The following is a 21122-nucleotide window of genomic DNA, read 5'->3' as shown; positions in this document are numbered from 1 at the left end:
GACCCTCCTGCCAGAGAAGGAAATGCTGCCCTTGACCAAATCCCAAACATTCATTCTCTTATTGGCTAATTCATGACAGTGTTAGCTAGATTTTCATTATAGAGCATTATTTGTAGCTGCTGTTTTCATGAAGCAGCTGTAATAAACAAGTGAGATTTATGTCCCTTTTAAAATTGCTTGAAATAATTAGCACTGTTAAATTTAGACTCTGAAAAAATCTGAGTCTACTGATTTTTCTATTTTTTAAAATAAATACAGAAGCTACAAAGCAATCTACCAGCACCAGTCAAGCCTGGGTCAGAATAGTATGCATGCCATATAGCAGCCAAAATGTGTTTCAGATGAGGAAATAACCTAACTTCTCCAAACAACCTTTTAAAAGTAAATGATGGTTGTGCTGAATGAAACGTTTTAACAACTGCACTGTGTGCTATTTTTCTCCAACCTAAATGCAGACAGGGCTTTATTTTATTCCTATTCTGGTCTGTACAGGTACAAATGGGCACTCTGGATGTGGATCACACTGGTGAGATCAATGGAAAGCAGGATCAATACCGAGACCCAGACCCAGACCAGAACTTTGCGGCTGCTTCCTACCCTGATTTATGTGCATCTAAAAGCCCTGACCCACGTCAGACATTCAGATACCAAACTCAGAGCTTGTGGTTTGCCCTCATCTCGGCATCATTTACTTTTTCCACTCATTGCCCCTCAACCACAGCTGGCTGTATTGACAGTCCAGACACTTATTCTAAATAAGCAAACACGGTGCCCTCTCCAGCCCAATTTGGCTGTTTAACAGCTGGTGCTGCACTGCAGAGCCTGATCCAACAAACCTGCTTCGTGACAGCACTGAACAAACATCCCCTAAAAAGCTTTCCACTCATACTTGGGGGTTTTTGGTTGGTTGTTTGGTCAGTTCTGTGACTCACCAGCCTTACAGTATTTTTGTGGTGCAGGTGTCACGACCTCAGTGGTCCAGGTTTCCTCAGAGCAGTGGGAAAGACAAGATGAAATCCCAGGGGCCAGGACAGAACCTTAACAGTTCTACAAGAGAACTCTAATGTCCAGCAGATGTTCAGCTGACTACAGCCCCAGGAGAGGTGAGGAAAAAATGATCTGCTATGGGAAAGACCACATCATGCCATGCATAGAAGAGGTAGAGAAACAATATTCTTATTGTATAATGAGGAAAGGGACAAAATGAAGACAAGGAGAAGGCTAAACCTGCCAGTTTTTATGAACTTTTTTAACTAGAAGAAGGAAAATCAGGGAAGATATACAAATAAGAATGATGAAGCTGGACTAACATGCAAAAGACATCTGTAATAGGTATTAAAATATTAAAATTTTAAGTACTTTTCTCTACATATGGTAAAATAGTAACAACTTCTATGTAAATGATAAAATCCCAGGGCATTAAAATAAATAATGGCATACTGTTTCAAAATATTCCTGGAAAAAATAAGTGGCATGCAATGGGATGGGGATTTAGTGTTAGGAAGTACAAAGCCCAACATCCCAGGAGTGCAGTAACATTGCCTGAGGAGCAGAAGCAAAGTCATGAATCCAAGAATAACCTAAAGGTGACTGCAGGTAAGATTAGCCAAGTAACAGAGTTTCTCTGTGTGATGCTTCTGAGTGATGCAGAAGGGCCAAAGGCTAAGCTATTTCTGGCTGTGGACAAGGGAAGGGGTGATAGAAAATATAAAGCATAATGCTATGTCAAAACAGCCACAGTGAACAAAGTATGAGTTGTTCAAATCTCCATAGATTAGAAAGGAGATAGAGAAATTAAAGGAAATACAAATAAGGACAACAAAAGTGATCTAAGGAGAGAGTAAGAGAGCTAAAATTAATATGGTCTATAAAAGAGAAGACTCCTGGGCTGAGATCCAGCTATAAATACCTTCCAGGTACTGTGTGTAGAGGAAGGTAATTAATCTAGCTCAAAAGATAGTAAGACAAGAAGCAATTGCTTGAATTTAGGAATGGAAAAATTCAGGATATATAATAAGAAAAAGTTGTTTGAAGAGACACATCTGCTCAACAAGGGCAAATTCTCAAGGTGAGAGCTAAGGCACACTTACTGTATGCAGACCAGAAGAGATTGTGTAAGGATGGGGCTCTGGGAAATTTTGCCATCACAACTTTGTAATGTCCAAAAAGATCACCACAGTCCAACTTACTGATCTTTTAGTTGGGCTCTTTTAAGGGTTATCTTCAAGACTGCTTCTCTATTAAAAAAAAATCCCAAAACAACACTCAACCTATACATCCAGGTAGTGACAATACATCTACACCAGAGCTCAGAGCTGGGTGTGAAGCACTCCAAGGTGCATGGCAAAACTCTCTGCCTCTTTTCTGCCTATGCAGGGGTGTGGACAATGTGAGACTATTGGGTGCTGGGCATGAGAGTGTCAGCAAGAACAAAAACACTGACCCAGACCTCAGATTATGCTGAGTACCTCAACACTGAGGTCAAAGGCCAAAGTGGGAACTATCTCTTGTGATACTCGTGGTCTTCCTCAGCCTTGTGTGAAGACATCCTGCACAGAAGCTTTCAATGTCACTGCATACATTATGTACTTTGATTTATGATTAACTGAAAACCAATGCTAGCAGTGTTCAACACCTCTCAGGAGCTCCAAATATAAAATAAAGAAGAATATAAAATAAAATCCCCAAAACATTTGCAACAGACCTTACCATTTTCAATGACAAACGGGTACACACAAATGTGAGGAATATAAAACCCAAGTACCCTTAATACCCTCCCTTAAACAAATCCCATCCCAACTGCACTCACCAATCGGGACTTCTGTCCCCTCCTCAATGTAGATGGGCAGTGGTGATTCCTCCATAGGATGAGGCACTGATGGAAAGTAATGAATTGTGGTAGTATTTGTCGCAAAGAGACTAAAATAAGATGGTCCCTTTCTTATCATTACAACTACATATGGCTGGTTACTATCACAAAGAGCCCCTTCTCAAAGTGGTCACCTCCTGTCACAGAGACTGGCCCAAGCCATGGCCTGAGAGGTTAATCCCCACTGAGCTCCCACTGCCACAGGAGCCAACTCCGAACAGGACCTGGGAGAGACCCCTGTCCTGGATGCTTCACCATTCTGCCATTTCACTATAACCTCAATACTCCCATCCCTGGAGTTTAACTCTCTTTTGGAAACTCCCACCGTTGTAGAAGCCAAGGGAAGCCAATGCACAGACAGGCACAAACAGAGTTATCAGTCAAAGTCATAATATTTCATGCACAGAACCAGAGGAAAGAGGCTCTGGTGCTCAAAGCTTGCCGTCAGCCATTGAAAAGCCACAGCATGTGATGGAAGGCTGCACTGCAAATGGCCTCTGGACCACTGACTCTTCATTACTCATTTTAGAGAGTATGTATTGGACTTAGGAATTTTCTTTGGGATACTACAATCTCCAAGCAAAACTCCCAATCCGCACTGTGGGGTTATTCTGCAATTTCCAGACACCCTACAGTCACTGCCGTAGGGTCCATCTCTTTGGGTTCTTCTCTATTTGGGAGCTTCTTCCCTTAAGGGGGTTTTGCTTCACCATTTCCCCTTTATAATCTATGGGAAGCATATGCCTCACAGGATTTTCAAGAGATTTGAATTTCCCATTCTAGAATGAAATAATAATGAGCTACAAATGTTGAAAATGTTCATACTCAAAAACCTTCTGTATTTTTTTCTTCTCTGTTACCTTGTAAAAATGATGATGTACCTTCTCAAAGATACAAATGCTTAACCTAGTCTCAGCTAGGATTCCCAGCAGCAGGAAAGGAGGATTCCTAATCTTTGGTTGGGTATCCTTCACTTAGTACTGGATTTCTTTGGTTTTGGGTTTTTTGGTTTTTTTAAAATATCGTCTTATCCATAAAACCAGCCAAAGAACACTTGTGGTTTAAAGCTATTAAATAAAGCATCTAACAATGTTTCTGCTAGCAACACAACCAGAATAAAGAGTGTTTTCAACAGATGCTTGACTAGCAACAGGCATAATAAGAACCCCACGCTGGTGTTTTGCAGGATGCAAAGGGCAGCTCCTGCCTTTCCATCAGCCCACCCCTCGCTCACGTGGAAGATGAAGGGAAGCACAGGGGAGAGGAAGAGCAGAACACGACTGCCTACAGAACTACTGTACAAGCCACAGAAATCATGGTCTACCGGGACGCCTTGCGCAAGCCACTTTTATCTAGAAGCTGAACTAACATTCCAGCTCAACAATAGCAAAAAAACATTTGTTACCACACGGCATTTTGCTACATATTAACCAGCAAGTTGCTACGCAAGCATAATGGAGTGCTGCAATTCTGAGATACATGTTGTTAAAAAAAAAAAAAAAAAAAATTGATTTATGGGAAATCAGCCTGAGGTGAGTGCTCGTGGGCTTGCCATGCCACTGGACACAGTACATGCTCGGAAGTTATGCAAAGCGGGCCCTGCATTGGGAACAATGCAGTCGTTTTCCTTGCTAAGCTAATTTTGCATAAAGGCAATGAGAGTCTTCATCTGTGCAGCCCCGTAAAACATTCAATCAGATTTATTTACTAGGAAGAAATACCAGAGCAGAGTTTTCAATACTACTCAACAGTTTTCAAAGCTGAGATCTGCGAAAAAAGAAACCAGGTCGCTAGATGGTGTGGAAAAAAACCTGTTGGGTTTTTATGACATGCAGCTTTCTCAGTCCCACAAGGAACACTTTAACAGGCTCCCCCAGACTGAGAGCCAGGCTGGAGCCAAATGCTTCCACAAAACATTTGCAACAGTACCCACCAATGGCTGGTGGCATCTACTCTTGCCTTAATGGGCATCACCATAGGTTGCAGAGAAGGCCTGAAATACCTACAGGCTATTTGAGGCCAGGTACACACACAGACACTCTCTCTTACCCATACACACACATGCACACACCTGCACACAACAAATGGCTCTATGGGCAGAGCTTGGATTCTGTAGGATCCAAGGCACAAAAGCTGACTCTGTCACAGCGTTTGGGGAGCAAGGACTCTGGGGTGATAAATCAAGCTCTCACTTATGTGTCTCCTCTGCTTTGGGCAAACCATTTTAACATTATCCCTCCAGGATTTACACACCGACTTTATGGGCATGCTGCTTAAAATGTCTGCAAAGTGCTTTGCAACGTTTTCTAAATTCTGTGGTGATACACACAGAAGAACTGCACAGACAGATTTAAGATATCAGTTGCTGAGCATTATTGCTGTATAACTACAGCCTATTTTTACATGCTCTATACTTGGTTTCTACAAACAGATGGTAAGTGTTCAGTATTTTAATGTTTTAATGAGTTTTTTAAGCCTTTTTGTAATTTCATAAACAAGCATAAATAACACTTACATGAAGAAGAATCTCTGCTGAACGTATTTTCTTTTCCTGTTTGGAAAAAACAAAAGAGAAAAAGAAAAGGGAAAAATATTTTAAAGGAAAAAAAATGGGTCCAGCAAAATAAGTCAGACATGTTTCAATGCTATAATGCACTGTGTTTTCTGAATTTTATCAGTAAAAACTCCTATTTGAAGAACACTAAGACACTGAATGTAGTACCAAAGCCAAAACAGGAGATAATTTCTTGTATGTTTCATCCTATGTAGAACATCACATATTGTTCTATATGTCTCTAGATATGACTATATCCCTCTAAATAGCAGGACAATTACACTGCAGCAGTGAAATAAAATACAAATGCCATGTGATCTGGATCAAAAAATGAAAAAATAAAAGAACCTTTAACTACATTCCAGCTCAGCAATAACCCCATGGCTCAGTGTATGGGCTGTTCTCCTACCTATAGACATGGGACTCACACCAACACCATGAAGCAGGGCCTTCCCACTGCATTTTGGCACAGCAGGGTTGTTTTTCCATGCCAGTGCTCAAGCATTGACTGCATTCAAGCCCAGGTTGAGCAGCCACAGCAGCGAAGGCATCCTTCGAGGCTGTGACAATTCTGAGTGACAGAGAACCACAACAGGAAACCCAGCAAATGCTGAAATGGGGAACCTTCCCAACAGGCCTTAACAGCCACCTCCTGCAGCCGTGGGACTGCCACCCTGCTGCCACCCACCCACCCTTGCTGGCATTTGATTCACACTCCCCTTCCACCAGCTGAGCTGGTGGGTTCAGTGGATTGCTCTTAGAACACGGTTTAGGGCTGGCACTAAATGGCTTTTTGCTAGTGTAAACCTGGACACATTGGAAAAAAAAGAGACTGACAGAAATAGAGAGGATGCTGTGGACACCAGCCATGGTTTCAGAGTCGTGGACTGGCAGCACAGCAGCCCTTCCAACAGCAGGTTTTTGGGGAAAAACGAACAGTGACGAGTGGAATGTTCAATTAATTTCTACTGTATTACTTTGTATCAATATGAGCTACTATGTAAGCAATTTAAAGTTTACATGCCTCGGGATGTAAACAAAGCTCACACAAATCAATTAAATCCATGGCGCTACAACAGCTGAGGGGTCAATTAAATAGGCATGTATGGAAGAAATTCAACAAATATTAAATCACTGAATTTTCATCCTCATGCTTTTCTTCTAAAGGCCAAGGATCCAATCCTGGAAGCAGCCCCCCTAGAGTGCCATTAGAATAAATTTTAGTTCTGCGTATAGAGCTCTTACTGCAGCAGACACAGGATTACTTTTTTAAAAAATAAACCTGATCCATTCTGGTCATTAAGTTAGTGATGAAAAGTCGAAGGCACTAATCCGACTGAGTAATCTATTCAAAGCTTCACTTCTTAAATGATCTACAATTTATTCATATGACCAATCAAATAAACATTACTTACAAAAGGCTGCAACTGCCATGGCTTTCCCATCCATTTTTAAGTGTTCTAATGTGGTTAAATTTAAAAGAAACTAATCAGCATAATCTTTTCAGAGTTGTTTGCCAGCATGATTTAAACCCCAGGCAGGGCACCACTGCAGAGACTCCCCTTACTCATGGAACTGGCAGCACTGCTACTGGGGCATTGGTGCAAGGTTGCCCCACTGCCCACTGGAACGAAAATATGGGGCACTGGAAAATATAGAAGGGGCAAAATTAAAATAATAGGGGGGTGCTGTTAAGTGTTGATGTGCATTGATGAAAATCCTAGGAATATCACTGTCTGGAAAGTGCCCAAGAGTCTCTTTGGAAACATCCAGCCCATAGGACCTGGCTGGAAGCCACTAAGATACACTAAGAGTATTGATTTAAAAAACTCCTCACTGAAATATTAGCAATGATTAGCTGTACGACAAGATCCTCACCAAGGCTTTACAAACAGAACTCCACTCAGGCATGGGAGGTTTCCCAAGCACTCCGCAGCAAGACCAAGCCAACCTAAAGTGTCTTCCTCGTTTTCCAAGACAATGTGGCACCTCTTTTCTGCCAGCATTTCACACCAACTGAAGTCTCCTGCCACTGCCCCAACATTTCACCTCTGACATGAAACCTCCAGGCAACCCACACAAAAGCTCCACATTTAAAACTACCGATGAAAAGCTGTATGCCAAATTTTGCTTCTGCTTACAGAAAAAGAAAATAAAACAGAAGTCGGTAGCATTTGAAAGATTCCAAATTTCTACCTGATTCCAGACCAAGATTCCTTAAGCAAACAAACCAAATGCCCCAGGAATCTGATGCAGCCCCCCCGAGCAGGCATCCACCCTCTCGGGGCCTGCAGGTATCAGAGTGCCACCTGCGACCTCCTGCTTTTTGCCAAATATGACAGAAACGAACCCTCACAGCGCAGGTGGGAGAAGCAGGTTAATAAATGGCAGCAAGAAGCGGCCCCTCCTGTGCCGGCCGCGGGTCGGGGTCCCGGGCAGCCCCGGGCAGCCCCGGGCAGGGGAAAGGTGTCTGCCGCCCTCCAGCGGGAGCTGCGCTAGCACCCAGCAGAGAGGTGCGAAAGGGAAGGGACAGAGGGGAAAGGCAAATAGAGAGAAAAAAGACAAAAAGAGAACATGCAAAGCAGATAAGAGACAGTTGAAGGGGAAACAGGAAGATACTATCTCTGAAAGTGCCAAAAATGACGTTTCTAATGTCAGTTTAACGAGGGCAGCACAGACATCCTCCTTCCACACTCATGCTTCGGACTCGACTTGGTCCGGGTGAGGGACACTGTCACTGTCAAGCTGCTGGCTGCCTCAGCTGCTCACACATTTTGCTTAAAAAAAAAACCCCACAATAACCTTCAAGGAAACCTTTCCGTACCACTTGTGGCAAAGGCAGGCAATGCCAGAAAGCAGTCAGCTTGGCTGAACACAGACCCAGAGGTAAACACCCGGCTGTCAACAACCATCAGAGTTCTCACCAAAGCCTCTCCCATGGAAATTCCACAGCAGCAGGTTTTAACGGGCTGATTTACCCTCAAACCTAAAGCCATAAAATCTGAACCGGTAGCAACTGTCACCCGAGCCCCGAGTTACACGGCCGATGACATGTGTCCCCGTCAGGACTGCCTCACTGTTTTGCCTGTCCAAAACTCAAAACATTTTCACATGCAAGCAATAAAAAAAAATGCAGTTACCAAAATAGCACTATCAACGTAACCAGCTCCTCTCGGCACATTTTCTTAATGCCTTTCCCAATACGGTTAAAAAACATGGGAACTCATCAAAAACCTCCATCTTTACACCTTGGCACAAACTGTGCTGGAATAAGCATGCGGTTGTGTTTCTTCATGTTTATCTGGATGGTCTCCCACTACTTTTTCCTTTCTTTTATTTTCATCCATGCTTCCCTTTAAACATAGCTCTTATTAAACTGCAGAAATCAGCATCAACAATTTCTAAATACCAAGTTTTGCCACTCTTGGAGCTGCCTAAGGACAACACAGCTTGCCTTCAGTGTCATAAATAACACATACTCTGCACATTTCTTCGCCTGGGTGAAATAAATTCTCCCATGCTCTTATATGGAAACCTTGTGAGTCCTCCCACATACCTCCTGCTATAATACCAGGCAGCAATGGGCATTCATTATCTTAAAGCCAGCGGGTGAATTTTGGATCCAAGTTACCCCCAAACAAACCCAGAATTATCACCCCTTCGCACCATGCTGAGCTTGGTAACCTGCCCTGTGTAGTCCCTGTGTTTTATTTCTAAGCCCCATCAGTACTTTGATTTCAGCACGTCAAGAACCCACAAAATAAAAGGAAAATGAGGGGAATAAAAAGGAAAATGAGGGAAATCACAAGAAAGCAGCAGCAGCGGTATTACCCACCAGGTAGGCCCATTAGCATCAGATGTAGCATTGCCTGTACCAGTCTCTTCACTCGAGGTTAGCGCACGGCAGACAGAGAAAGCACAGCGGGGAGGGGTGGGAGAAAAAAATGGGCAAAAATAGCCGGGGAGAGAAGCGTGCGCCTTCGATGTGCTGGAGGGCCGCCAAAGGGGAATGGCTGAGAATGTTATCGCCAAAAAAAGTTAACGCAAGGTGTGGGGGGGTGTGGGGTAAATAACCGCTGGGGAGGAAAAACACCGCCGAGGTAATGCGAGAGCTGGGGAGGAGGGGGCTTTAAGGAGAAGGATGAATTAATAAGTAAATGGAAGGGGGGGAAGGGAAAGCGCTCCCGGGGGCACCCCGAGTCGAGGCGGACAAAGGGAGGACGATGCCGCCGCCGCCGGCCCGGCTCGGTTCGGCTCCGCTGGGCGCGGAGCGGCCGCCCCTTTGTTCGCCGCGGCGGCGAGGGGCGATCCGCGCCGCTCCGCGCCAGCCCCGCCACCGCCACCGCCGCAGCGGCAGCCCCAGCGCCCGCCCGCCCTCCCGCCCGGGAGGTGCCGGTACCTGTGTCCGCTGGCCGCGGTGCCTGCGCGCCGCTGCGCCCCTGCGGCGCGTCCGGCGGAGCGGTGCGGCGCGACTAGCAGCGCCGAGCAGGAGGAAACGGTAATTTATAAGCGCTTTCTTCCTGACCTCTCGTGTCTGTTGTCTAATGAGGGAGCTTTGAGCATCACCCATCCTGCTGAGTGGAAAAACACCGGCACGGCCTCTTCTTTGCTGGGGAGGGGGGAGCCTAAAGGAAGGGGTGTGGGGGAGGAGGGGCCATGCCGCAGACACGGCGGCGGAGCCCGGGCTGGCAGGCGGCCGCGGGCCGGCGGGGAGGGGCGGGCGGGTGCGGGGCAGCGGCCGCCGGCTCGGGGGGGCCGCCCGGGGCCGCCCGCCCTCCCCCGCGGCTGCCGCGGGCAGCGGGAGCGGCAGCGGGGCCGCCCCGAGGGACCCGGCCCGCGTCCCGCGGCTGCCGCGGCGGGCAGGGAGCGGAGCGAGGGCTCCCAGCCGCTGAGCTCGTCTCGGTGTTTTTCATTTTCGTGCGTTTTTTTAATCGGTATTTTTTATCTTTACACAAAGAGTGCCGTTCTCGCAGAAAAAGCATCCCACGGCGCTGTCACCGCCGCTGCCTGTCCCTGCTCCTGGGCCCTGGCTCTCCGCTTTTCTCCTCGGCCCCCCGGGGGACTGGACTCTGGAGCCGGTGCCGCTCTGCCAGGCTTTGGGGACAGGTTTGCTCCCGGAGCCGTCTGCTGCTGGAGGAGGCAACGCGGGAGCGTGGTCTGGCAGGTGCCTGGGAGGCTGGGACATCCCTGCTCTGCCCTGCCGCCTCCCAAGCGCGATCCACGGCACCGGAAAGTCCCGGTGGCAGCGGGAGGACAAAGTACGGCCGGGGCGATCGGCGGGGAAAATGAGCAGGGCAACGTTTTGTTTTGCGTCGGGTTTCACAGAACCGAAAGCAGGTCCTCCACCCCTGCAGGCGAACGGGTTTATGACTCAAACATGTCCTTGCTCTCCTACCTGCATCCCCCTGGTGCTCTTAATGAAAGGATTCAGCAGCAGAGAGTGTCGCGAGGCATTTTCATATAACCCCTGCTGAAGACTTAGTAAGATCCTCTGCACTGCAAAATACCATTTGCATTGTGGGGGTACCGTTGTGGTGAAAAGGAGATTTTGGGGCCATCTACGTTTCACAGAAGTCCCACGGTGCTAACCTTGCTCTGGGTACAGCAGGGATGGACCAAAGGAGAGTGAATAGTCACTACACCTCTGCTCTCTAGGTTTTCCCGAATACAAGATGAAACCTTTCTACACCACAAACCAGAACAGCAGATACTGGGGGACCACCTCCGGAACCCATAACCTATGCATAGGCTGCTGGGGGGATCAAATTCCATCACAGCAGCCTCCAGGGAGGTCTCAGAAAAGGCTGATTTCCTTAGCTGGTTCTTGCAAAAGCTGCACCATTCTGCAGACTTTTTGATGGCAATATAGGATTCCAGAAAACCCCGTGTCACAGTCATACAGCCAATTTTCCCTTACTCCAGTGCATTCTGTGATTTTCCGTATCTGAGCTGATTTGAAACGTGAGTAGGTTTTTAGCAGAAAACCAGATAGAGATAGGATATACACAGCTAATTGATGACATATCTCCACTGAACAGCCTCGTTTAAACTCCTAACGATGTAGTCCGTGCTGCCACCTACGTCTTCTGATTCAGGTTTCTTGTGTACTGCAACTTTGATTCGTAGGCATCCTTTGCAGGAGGCAGCTCACATTTTGTGAGGCTCCACGAGGGACCACAAACAGGCGGCTCTGGCTGCACTAGGGAGTGAAGCAAAAGGTTTCTTACCGGCTCAGCCACTTGTTTGGTTGCAGTGAGGATGCCTAGATGCAGATTAGGAGCCAGCAGTCACATCAGTGAAATGTAAGTAGTGGCTGGAGCCTTGTCTGTGTGAAGGATCCTGCCAGCACAGCTGTACCACTGACAGCAGTGGAATATTTTGCTCTAGTTCTCTAGAGGAATCAAAGTCTGTATTTTGTCTCTTGCTCTCTCTTCTTCTGTTGCTCCTCACTTCTTAAAAGTCAGCCACACAAAGCACATGGTTTCTCCATGTGTTTAAAAATAAAATGTTTGGGGTAAAAGACCAACAGCCAAAGCTGTCTTGAAGTCAGAGGCATGTAAACAGTACCTGGAACCAATAATAACGATAACGATAACAATAACAATAATAATAATAATAATAATAATAATAATAATAATAATTCCTTTTGTGCCATAAATGTGCACATTGCTATCTGCTATTTCATTATGAGACAGCACAAGTTCTGAGAATGTGCCTGATGAATATTTGGGGGAGCTCTGCCTTCAGCTGCAGTGGCGCACAGCAGCACTAATGCTTCTGGCTTCTCCACTCTCTTATGTAACCAAAATCACAAGTTAGAGCCCAAATTACAAAGCATAAGCATGTGTATAATATTAAGCACACAAATGGTGCCTGAAATTACTATCCTTTTCATGTAGGTCTGTTTTTAATCTGTTAGAATTTTTGCTTCTGCAGCTTTATTGATTTCAGTGTCCGCTGATGCAGTTCATAATGCAATCAAGCCTAACCCCTTAAAAACCCCACTGTGAAGACATTAACCCGAATTTAACTAAGGCCAAAATCACTCTGGCTGCAGGTAGGTGGAGTTCAAATGACTTTTATACCTCGAGTGTATCCTGTATCAAGATGCTGTAGCAAGCAGAACACCATATCCCCATGGCTGCTTTGGCAACCAGTCAGAGTGGCAGGTTTCTGTGCCCCAGCCCAAGGCACGGGTTTGCCATCACCTTCCTTTGAGGTTTCCCTCTTTCTCAGAGACTATTTTTGCCATTACCATGCTGATCTACTTGCTGGAGTTTTAAGGTGTTGGATGCTGATGCAGCGAGTGCCTCTTGTATCTGTTTAATCCGATAACACAACTCTTTTTTAATCTCCACGTCTGGGTCACAGGGTTTAAAAAAGACACTGGGCCAAATCCCCAGCTTGGCTACAACGTGTGGAAATGTACTGAGATGGCATGAAAGTCAGGAGAGAGTCACTGTATTTGCACCCATGTAGAGAGGTCTTGAGGGGCAGGGATGTGAGTGCCAGATTTCAGATGGATGAATATTAACCCAAGGCTGTGGCAGACCTAATCCACGTTTCCATAAGGTGAGGTGGAGGGAGGGATATTACACCAGGACCTAAAATATGCTCATCAGCAAATTCTCATTAATATTGAAATGGTAACCAATTTAATATTTCTTCATTTTTCAGGAGAAACCTTGTTTTCATTGTTTGTCTGCTAGAGGGAACATGATGTTTCATGGACTCAGGACCAAGACTGGGCATGGACAAAGAGGAGATTTTGCAGGGATTGGGAAGATTTTACAAGTAAAGATTAAAATTTTAAAAAAACCAAAGTTCATCCAGGCATAAAGTCCAGCAGAAATTTTGGAGAGAAATGGACAGCACTGTCTGTAAAGGATTGTGTAAGCAAGAATGGCAAAAACATGGTCTCAATAAATCCATTGCACTAATGATTTTCTATACATGAATTTCCTACACAAAGTTATATGGGGTCAGTCTCTGGGGTTCCCCTGTATAGCAGAGAATCCTGAGCCTGAAAAAGGGAAGCAGATTTTGTAAGGGATTTGCATATCATGGAGTGACTCTGGATTGCAGATTTTAAGCATTACTAAATTGGGGAATAAATTGTTGCTATTGCTGTTACATACCAGGATATCTCACTAATCCACGCAATCCACTAAGTTGCTGTAGTTTTAGTCTGTGTTTATTTTAGATGAAATTATGGCCTGGACAGTTAATTTTTCTTAGTTTATCCTTATAAATCATAAATAAATAAGGTATCAAACAGAAACCAAAACATGACCTGTGTTTTTGGTACACTCCCCATCATGTGAACCTGCCAGTGATAGAGCTCTGCACCCGGTTTACAAGACAAACACAAAGGCAATGAAAAACCACAGATCTTCTTGAAAAGTAGCCAGTTGGCATTAAATTCTCTTGCTTTAATGCTCTGGCTGGCCTATTTTGCTTATATTTGAGACTGCCTAGCCATTATGGGATTGCCTGCACTGGTCCTTTCCTTACATCTAGCTAATTACAAATTAACTTAAGGCACTTAGCAGGGCTGAGAGGCTGGAGCTGGTCCTTTCTGGGTTTGGAAATGCCTGTTGCTTTACAGTGGCTGATTCCTAAAGTGAGGGGCAAACACACAGGAACCAAACAGCCTGGAACCAAAGTGGTCACACTGGCTTTTGAAAAAAGTGAGTGTCTCAAGTTAACTGACAGTCAGATACCTGGAAATAAAAGCCTCTCATATATCCAAAGGTTTTCACTGGGATTTTCAAGATCTCCTGAGCAATTTAAAATCCTTGAAAGGAATGCACTATAGAATGAAAAATATAAGTATTATTAAAGAATGTCTCTGAACTGAAAGTCAGCCAGTTTCATAAAAATGAGCTAAAAAAGTAATAACAGGTAGTCTGTCTCCTGCTGGATGCTGTATGAACCGTATGTTTTGTATTTTGGAAGTCACTCTAAAACAATGGTTTTTTCTTCACTATTGCTGTTGGGAAGAACAGTAGAAAAACTATGTATAAATGAGATTAAAGTAATCTAATTAAAAAAATAAACAATGTGCTTTCATTTTCAATTCATATCCAGTCATTTGGGATCTAACTTAAAAAAAAAGAAGATAAAAATTTAGAAATTCAAAAAGGATTCTGAAAGACAACTGTTTCCCTTTAAGATTAATGACAATCATACTTGTGTGTTCAAGGGAGAATAGATCCAGGGTTATGTAACAGGATAAGAAACAAAATCCTTTTTCCTTAAATTAAAATAACCAGTATGTGTGTGAATTTTAGTCAATCACTAAAAATTCAGGAAACCCATTTTCTTTCACAACTACATTCCACATGCTAAAATTGATGTCTTCTAACTTTTAAGCAGAATCACAATAATTAAAGACAAAAAAGATTTGTTTGTTGCATTTGACCACAGTTTGCCAATAGAGGAATGTTCCCTAGGGAAAATTCTGTGGCACTTGCCCTGTGCAGCAATCCGAATACATACTCATCTTTTTATTTTATGTGGCATTAGCAAATCCAGTTATTGCACTTCCCAGTTGTTGGTTTTTTTTTCTTTTTAATCTGATTACCTAGTACTAGATATATGATAACTTATCTCTTTTAATCATTTTTTTGCCTGAAGTATTACATAACAGTTCTTATAAAATCTTGCAATGCCTGCCTAAATTTGCCAAAACCAGGACAAGAACAACAGGTAATGGATTTTTTGATATTGGCATTGTGCTTTGCTGGCCTAATCATATAAAATTTATTTTAAAAACCACACAAGAAAATCATTTCCTACCATAGAACCTCCATTTTCCACTTCTGTATTTTACAGAAGCACTCATACCAGAATTTCTGCATCAGAATTTGACACATAAAATTCCTCTATCACATGAGTTCAATTTTCCAAAAGAAGGCAAATGATAATATTAATAACCAAGATATAAGCCCTGAAAAGGCTAAGTCACTGAATGTACTTGCTGAAAAAAAAAAAAGGCATCTTGTTGGATCTAATTCTGGAGTCATTGTTTGACACAATGCAGAGCAGTTGGGATTTGCATAGAAAGGCTTTGCTGAGCTCAGGTGATGTGCACTCGTGCGTGGGAGAAGCTCGTGTGAGCTTTGCTGAGTGACTCTGAGCTTTGTCTGCAGACTAAAATGAACTCTGCAGATGCTGGCCCATCCTTGCACATGTCCACACTCAGCATTTCAGTCCTGAAAGCAAAGCTCCACATCTGGGCAGTGTAAGTGATCCCTCACTGGACCAAGTGCTCTGTTAGCCCTACTGCAGTAGCACAAGGTGTGCTTGGAGATGATGCAGATGGTGAATATGCCTCTTTCCCTGCTAATAACACACCTGCCATGCTGCAGATAAATATTCTGCTGCTGCACAGCCTGCAGAGATTTCCTGGGCCTCATGAGCACAACAGGTCCTGCCAAGTCAGGATGGTTACATGGGTGCAGCAAAGGTGATACAGAATCTGGGAAGCTACATCTGGGAGATGTAAGTTGGCAGACAGGGAAGAAGTTGTGGCAGACCCACTCTGAAAGCAATAAAAGGTCAACAGAGTCTGAGACTGCCCTGCAGAGCCACTTCCATTTCCATTTGGAGCTGATTATTGAGCTGGGCAGGGCTGGCCTAACCACATCCCAGGTGACAGTAGACATCACAGTGGAAAATAGTCCAAAAATGTACTGTGGAGGCAGCTGAGCCTTCATGACTTACACAATGGCTCCAGGAAAGCTGATGGATTAAACTCACCAAAGAAGGAGAGATTACTTGAGTGAATTCATACATGCTCATATTTCTTTCTATTTGCCTATGGGTCCCTCTGCTCCCTTCCCTCTCAAAGTGATGGTGAAACAGTTATGAGGAGTGTATAACTGAAAATTATACACTCCTTATATACTTTGTTTATTCTGACAAATTACATTGGAAGATATAGGCAAACACTGGGAGAAAATCTGTAAGAGACAAACCCATTCCCAAATGCATGCTTGTACGAGTTCAGACAGATGGAATTTCTAGCTAGGTGAATTAATGCACTGCAAACAGAGAAAGGGCTTCAAATGCCTGAGCATCTAGAAAAAAGAAGAAATTTAAAATGAACCCTGCAAGCTATCCAGCAACTGCTCATCCAGTATCATGATTTTAATTAACAGAACTGGAAAGCAAGCATATAATATAAACTTAAAAACACAGCGTTTTCCAGACTACCGGTCCAAATGCAAAACAAATGGCTTGCATCTGGTGGCGGGGAGGCAGAGCCGGGGCGGGAGCCGAGTGAGGCGGGGGCATCCGCAGCTCTGCCCAGCCCTGCCCAGCCCTGCCCAGCCCTGCCCTGCCCTGCCCTGCCCAGCCCTGCCCTGCCCAGCCCTGCCCTGCCCTGCCCAGCCCTGCCCTCCGTGCCCTGGCACAGCCTGGCCACTGACACCCGAGCATTGCCCGCCTGCTCCAGGAGATGCCTGGGCTTCCACCTCGGCTGGCAGCACGTGTCACTGCGGGGACACCAGCGGCTCCCAGGCTGGGTGACCTTGGTCCTCCCCCAGCAATTCCCTTTTCTGGACCTTTGGCTCGCTCCCAAGTGATCTTTCAGCCAGAATCTCCGTGGCCGAAAATAAATTCAGCAATATTCACTGCGGCATCCCTGTACTTCTTTTGGGACACCTGATGCTTATGTCCCAACCTGGGCAGAGACTGGTTTTGTAAGGTTTATCTGGGTGCAGTGACACTACCAACCCAGCAGTGCATCCTTGCAGAGAGTGATTTCTGCCTGTCTGTCCCAGCCAGAGCAATCCCACTTTGTTGTTTGTACATGAGAAGGTCGGGAAGGGGGAGAGGGTGGAATATGCTCAGCAGAAAGCACAAACTATCCAGACTTAGGTCTCTAAATCTCTTTGGCCAATGTTAGTCAGCTCTGATTTGTATCAAAGCCCAATATTATCACTTACTGATTATTAAATGTGCCACAAATGGTTAATATTTTGTGAACAGTTGGTCACAGGCTGTCTCTATCACTGAGCAATTGATTCTTACTCTCTGTGTCACCTAAAGTCCTCAGGTTTTCTCCTTTTTACTTCTGCAGGTTTGTCTGTTGGGCTCATGAAGTTCCTGGAGAGGAGTGTGAAGACCTGTCCCTATACTCCCACATTTCCTTGGGAAGCACATCCCAGCAAACTGTGGAGCAGCCAAAGTGGGTTTGGGATGCCCTTGGCACTCACAAAGACATCCTTGACCCCTGTTGCCCACAGCAAGTGCTGCTGGAGGCCATTGGCACCATGGAGGAGCTGCATGGCCAGGCTGGGCTGTGGAGGGACTGGGAGGCAGGCATCCTGAGCAGCAGGGCCTGGGACTGCCTGGTGGCAGGGCTGAGGAACTCGTGGAGCAGAGGCACACAGTGGAGGGTGTGGTGGACCCCAGGAGCTTTTCCATCCAGTGCCTCTGGAGTTCCTGTGAAACCATGTGCAGAGGGGTATGGCATCTATCAGGCACATCCCCTGGCCTGCTGAGCTCAGGACATAGGAGCCACCTCCAGCCAGAGCAGAAGACACTGCCACATGGCCACTCCACCTGGCTGCAACTCAGCTTTCCCCTCAAATGAATTCATGCCACTCCAGAAGTCTTTGCATGTGTCACTGCCTGAATTTTGTGTCCCTACTGGGAGGCTAAAGCTCCCAGTTGTCCCAGCAAGATACAGGTTTAAATACAGGTCATGTTTCTGCTGTTCTCCACCAGCAAAACAGCTGTTTGCTCTAAACATGAAGATATTTTTGTAAGAGCAAATGCATGAATTATTTCAAACTTGCCTCAGGATGAATTTTCAAGGGTACTGCGGAGACTGTTTCCACAACAAAACGGGAGCTCTTCTCCTACTGAATTGTTCATGTTACTTTCATGAATGCTAGAAAAGAGGCTGGCTTTTTTTAAAATGTCAGCAGATACCTGGAACAGGAATTTGTTTCCGTAAATCCTTTGGAAACTATTGTTGTTGATGTTGTCTAATCTGACCAAAAGTTCAATTTGGCAATTTCTATCAAGCCTTGCTGTTAGGTATAGGCAATTAGCTTAAGAAAATATCAGATAGGATCTCTGCTGTGTTGGCAATGCCTGTTGCTCTGATCCTTACCTGGTGGGAAATGGCTTTGGAGGAGCACAGCCACATCTTTGTAGCTGTTTACATCACATTTCTGACAGAGCTCCACCCTGCTTTCCCCATTTGTACTTTGTTTTTCATGAATAAAGGTCATGGCATTGGCATCACAAAAAAATATTGTTGCTGTAGAAGGAATTCAGCCGTCCCCTCTGGGTAATAAACAATAATGTACTCCAAGGCTGGCAGGGCAGCAATCAGAGATGGAAGAGAAGGCCAAGACCCATTGAGATCTGTGCAGACCTCCAGCATCCCACAAGTCAGCTGTCTCCCTGCCTGTGCTGGGCTGCTGCAGACACTGCATAGTCTCTAATAGTTTGGTCAATCTAGATTTAGGCACCCCCCAGCTGTTGGCAGTGGGTCTGTTGTGGGTACCTGCCTCCCAGCCAGTCACTCTACTGGAATTTGTTGTCTAATAGTCAAAGGGCATTTTCTCTGCAACAATGTCCTACATTAGCCCAACCCTCCCTGTGTGTGCTGGTGGCCTGGGGACATGGTTACCAGATGTAGTTGCAAAGCACTGGTTGCCCTGCTCCGGAGGGCTCTCCAAGGAGGTGCTGTGGCCAGGGCACGTTGTTCAGTCTGCTGCTTGTGTGGGACTCTGACCTGGCTGTAGCCCAGCCACACAATACATCATTTTAGCCATGTTGCATCTAGATCAGGGAATAAATGTATAGGAACTACATCCCTTGATTCAGCTATCAAGTAAGTGAGATCTCTCCCATGTTTCTGTATTAACATCCACATTGACCTCTGTGTTTGTGCTCATGTGAAAATCACCACTCATCTTTTGGCTCAAAAGCCATTCTTCTAATCTTTTGTTACATGTGAGGCTCTCAAGCTGTCTGATGTTTTTTCCTACTTTCAGGCTGCCAGTACTTTCCAGCAAGATGAAATTTTAAATAGCTTCAATATTCCAGGAGTAATTTCATCACCAGTGCCTGTAGAAACACTCCCCTAAACTCATGGTCCATGGTTTTATGATTCTCTGGGCATGGACCAAAATCTCAATTGTTCTGAGGATATGAGGGAAATGAGGAGAAGTTGCTGCATTATTGCTACAGCCAAGGACACACAACAGCCAACAGGCAAAAGCTCAACATCAAAAGCATTTGGAATACTTTTAGCACAAACACTACTCAAACAATTCCCAATTCAGTAGAAAGCATACTGGAGAAAAATCTCCAGGTTAGGCAGACCTTGAACTTTCTTTCCCAGGATCACACCAGTTGAGCAGCAAATCAAATTCTACAGAAGTATTTGGGATTTTATTAGTAAACAGCCTAGAGGTGAATTCCTCATTTTTTTCTCAATTAGATATGTTTGAAACAGAGAATTTTATGAATAATTATTATTACTCGTTTTTACATGATGCTTTAGCATAATCCCAGAAATTATAATTTAGGGAGTACAGATCTTGCTGCAAAGCCCTCAAGATTCCTGTGGCAATAGCCAGGAAACAGATAAAATAGAAGCAATTAATAAAGTATTTCATCATTAAAAATTTTCTAACACCAGAAGATTTTGCAAATCACCCAGCAGATTTTTAACATCCTCTGGAATTTGAAATTTTCAGTAATGAAAGCTAAATGAATGTTGAATAAAAATATAAGGCTTAAAACAATGTCACATGGGTGTCACATGTTAGTGTGCACAAAAATAATATTTGAAGGGAGCTGCTCAAATAAAATTAAAATTATTTATTTTTTTATAAAGCAATCTCCTCTTGATTATTAACAGACTAAAACCTGCCTTAAAGAGATTCTAAGGCCACCATGCTTCTATTTTCCCTTAGCATCAACTAAGTAGTGGTCGAATTGACATCCCTATTTAAGGTTTCCACATCTCTTAGTACTTTGCATTGTATTTCCTCTGTGAAGTTTCCTAACTTCTGCTAACCATGAAGGCCTGGGAGGCCTGCAGAGCACATCCACGCTCTATAGGAAGTGGTTTTGGTGTTGCTGTAGCAACCCCAAATCAGTACTGAGTAAGCAGAGGTGCTGCTCAGCAGAGAAATGACACAAATATCTGTACATCCTCACTGCTATTGAGAATGGAGGCAGCAGTTATGATGATCAAGCCTAATGCCCTTCAAGGAAATTGCAATTCTCTCTTTTATTCCTCCCCCATGTTTTAATTTAACTATTCCTGGTGATGCTTGCTGCAGACACTCTCCATGACTGGAGAGCCAATTCTTTCCTTTGCTCAAAGTGTCCCCAGACAGGAAGTCAGGCTGAGAAAGGAAACCTTTGTCACTCTGCAGCAATGTAAAGGGAGAATGTTCTCACCCACTGGAGAATCCAGGTCCTCTTTTACTTTACACCAGAGCTGACTGCATTTTGGAAGAAAGAAATTAATCCTTTTCTATTTTTTTCTAAATGTGAAGCTCCTTTAATTCACCCTTTTAAAGCATTTGGGGATCATCTGATGAAAGGTCCTAAGGAAACACAAGGCATCCCTGCTGCTTGGGTTGCAAAGCTAAAGCTCATGCTCTGAAAAGAGAAGTGTGCTTAGAAAAAAGAGCTTTTGAACACAAAAACAAACAA

The 21122-nt window shown here is 44.6% G+C and overlaps 2 protein-coding genes across 29 annotated transcripts in view; one reads left to right on the top strand and one right to left on the bottom strand.

Annotated features, from left to right (window-relative positions):
- SLC6A6 (solute carrier family 6 member 6) overlaps nt 1-21122 on the bottom strand; it is a 93603-nt gene that overhangs the window by 48152 nt on the left and 24329 nt on the right. For 3 of the 13 annotated variants that reach the window (XM_077184820.1, XM_077184823.1, XM_054640016.2), the window contains exons 2-3: nt 5385-5420; nt 2810-2875 (exon numbers count right to left, since the gene is read on the bottom strand). The exons of 1 other annotated variant lie outside the window; for it this stretch is intronic. In XM_077184820.1, the coding sequence (XP_077040935.1) occupies nt 2810-2864 (55 nt within the window). In that variant the 5' untranslated portion in view covers nt 2865-2875; nt 5385-5420. Of the gene's footprint in view, nt 1-2809; nt 2876-5384; nt 5421-9258; nt 9374-9822; nt 9962-21122 lie in introns of those variants that run through there. 9 more of the 13 variants (XM_054640015.2, XM_077184822.1, XM_054640013.2 and 6 more) reach the window with 6 other exon arrangements.
- Nucleotides 9496-18985, top strand: LOC129124758 (uncharacterized). 16 transcript variants are annotated; one of them, XR_013183960.1, is made up of 5 exons: nt 9530-9921; nt 10381-10681; nt 11550-11725; nt 12360-12480; nt 13101-13363. XR_013183960.1 is itself a non-coding variant. In XM_054639858.2 (3 exons), exons 1-3 carry the CDS (start codon nt 9581-9583, stop codon nt 17530-17532), a joined length of 663 nt encoding a protein of 220 aa, XP_054495833.2. In that variant the 5' UTR covers nt 9530-9580; the 3' UTR covers nt 17533-18985. The 16 variants fall into 16 exon arrangements, 7 of the variants coding, with proteins under 7 accessions (XP_054495833.2, XP_077040942.1, XP_077040943.1 ...); XR_013183955.1 differs by lacking the exons at nt 11550-11725; nt 12360-12480 and adding an exon at nt 12795-12995; XR_013183961.1 differs by lacking the exon at nt 12360-12480.

The sequence above is a fragment of the Agelaius phoeniceus genome, chromosome 11, assembly GCF_051311805.1.
Source record: "Agelaius phoeniceus isolate bAgePho1 chromosome 11, bAgePho1.hap1, whole genome shotgun sequence".
In the NCBI taxonomy this organism is placed as follows: Eukaryota; Metazoa; Chordata; class Aves; order Passeriformes; family Icteridae; genus Agelaius; species Agelaius phoeniceus.
Note: the sequence above shows the minus strand (reverse complement) of the source record. Positions and strands in the feature narration are given on the sequence as shown.

Coding starts and splice junctions, on each gene's coding strand:
- LOC129124758 (XM_077184826.1), top strand. CDS start 9,581: ATGGAAGGGGGGGAAGGGAAAGCGCTCCCGGGGGCACCCCGAGTCGAG. Junction 9,922..10,380: donor GCGCCGAGCAGGAGGAAACG/GTAATTTATAAG, acceptor CTTTACACAAAG/AGTGCCGTTCTCGCAGAAAA.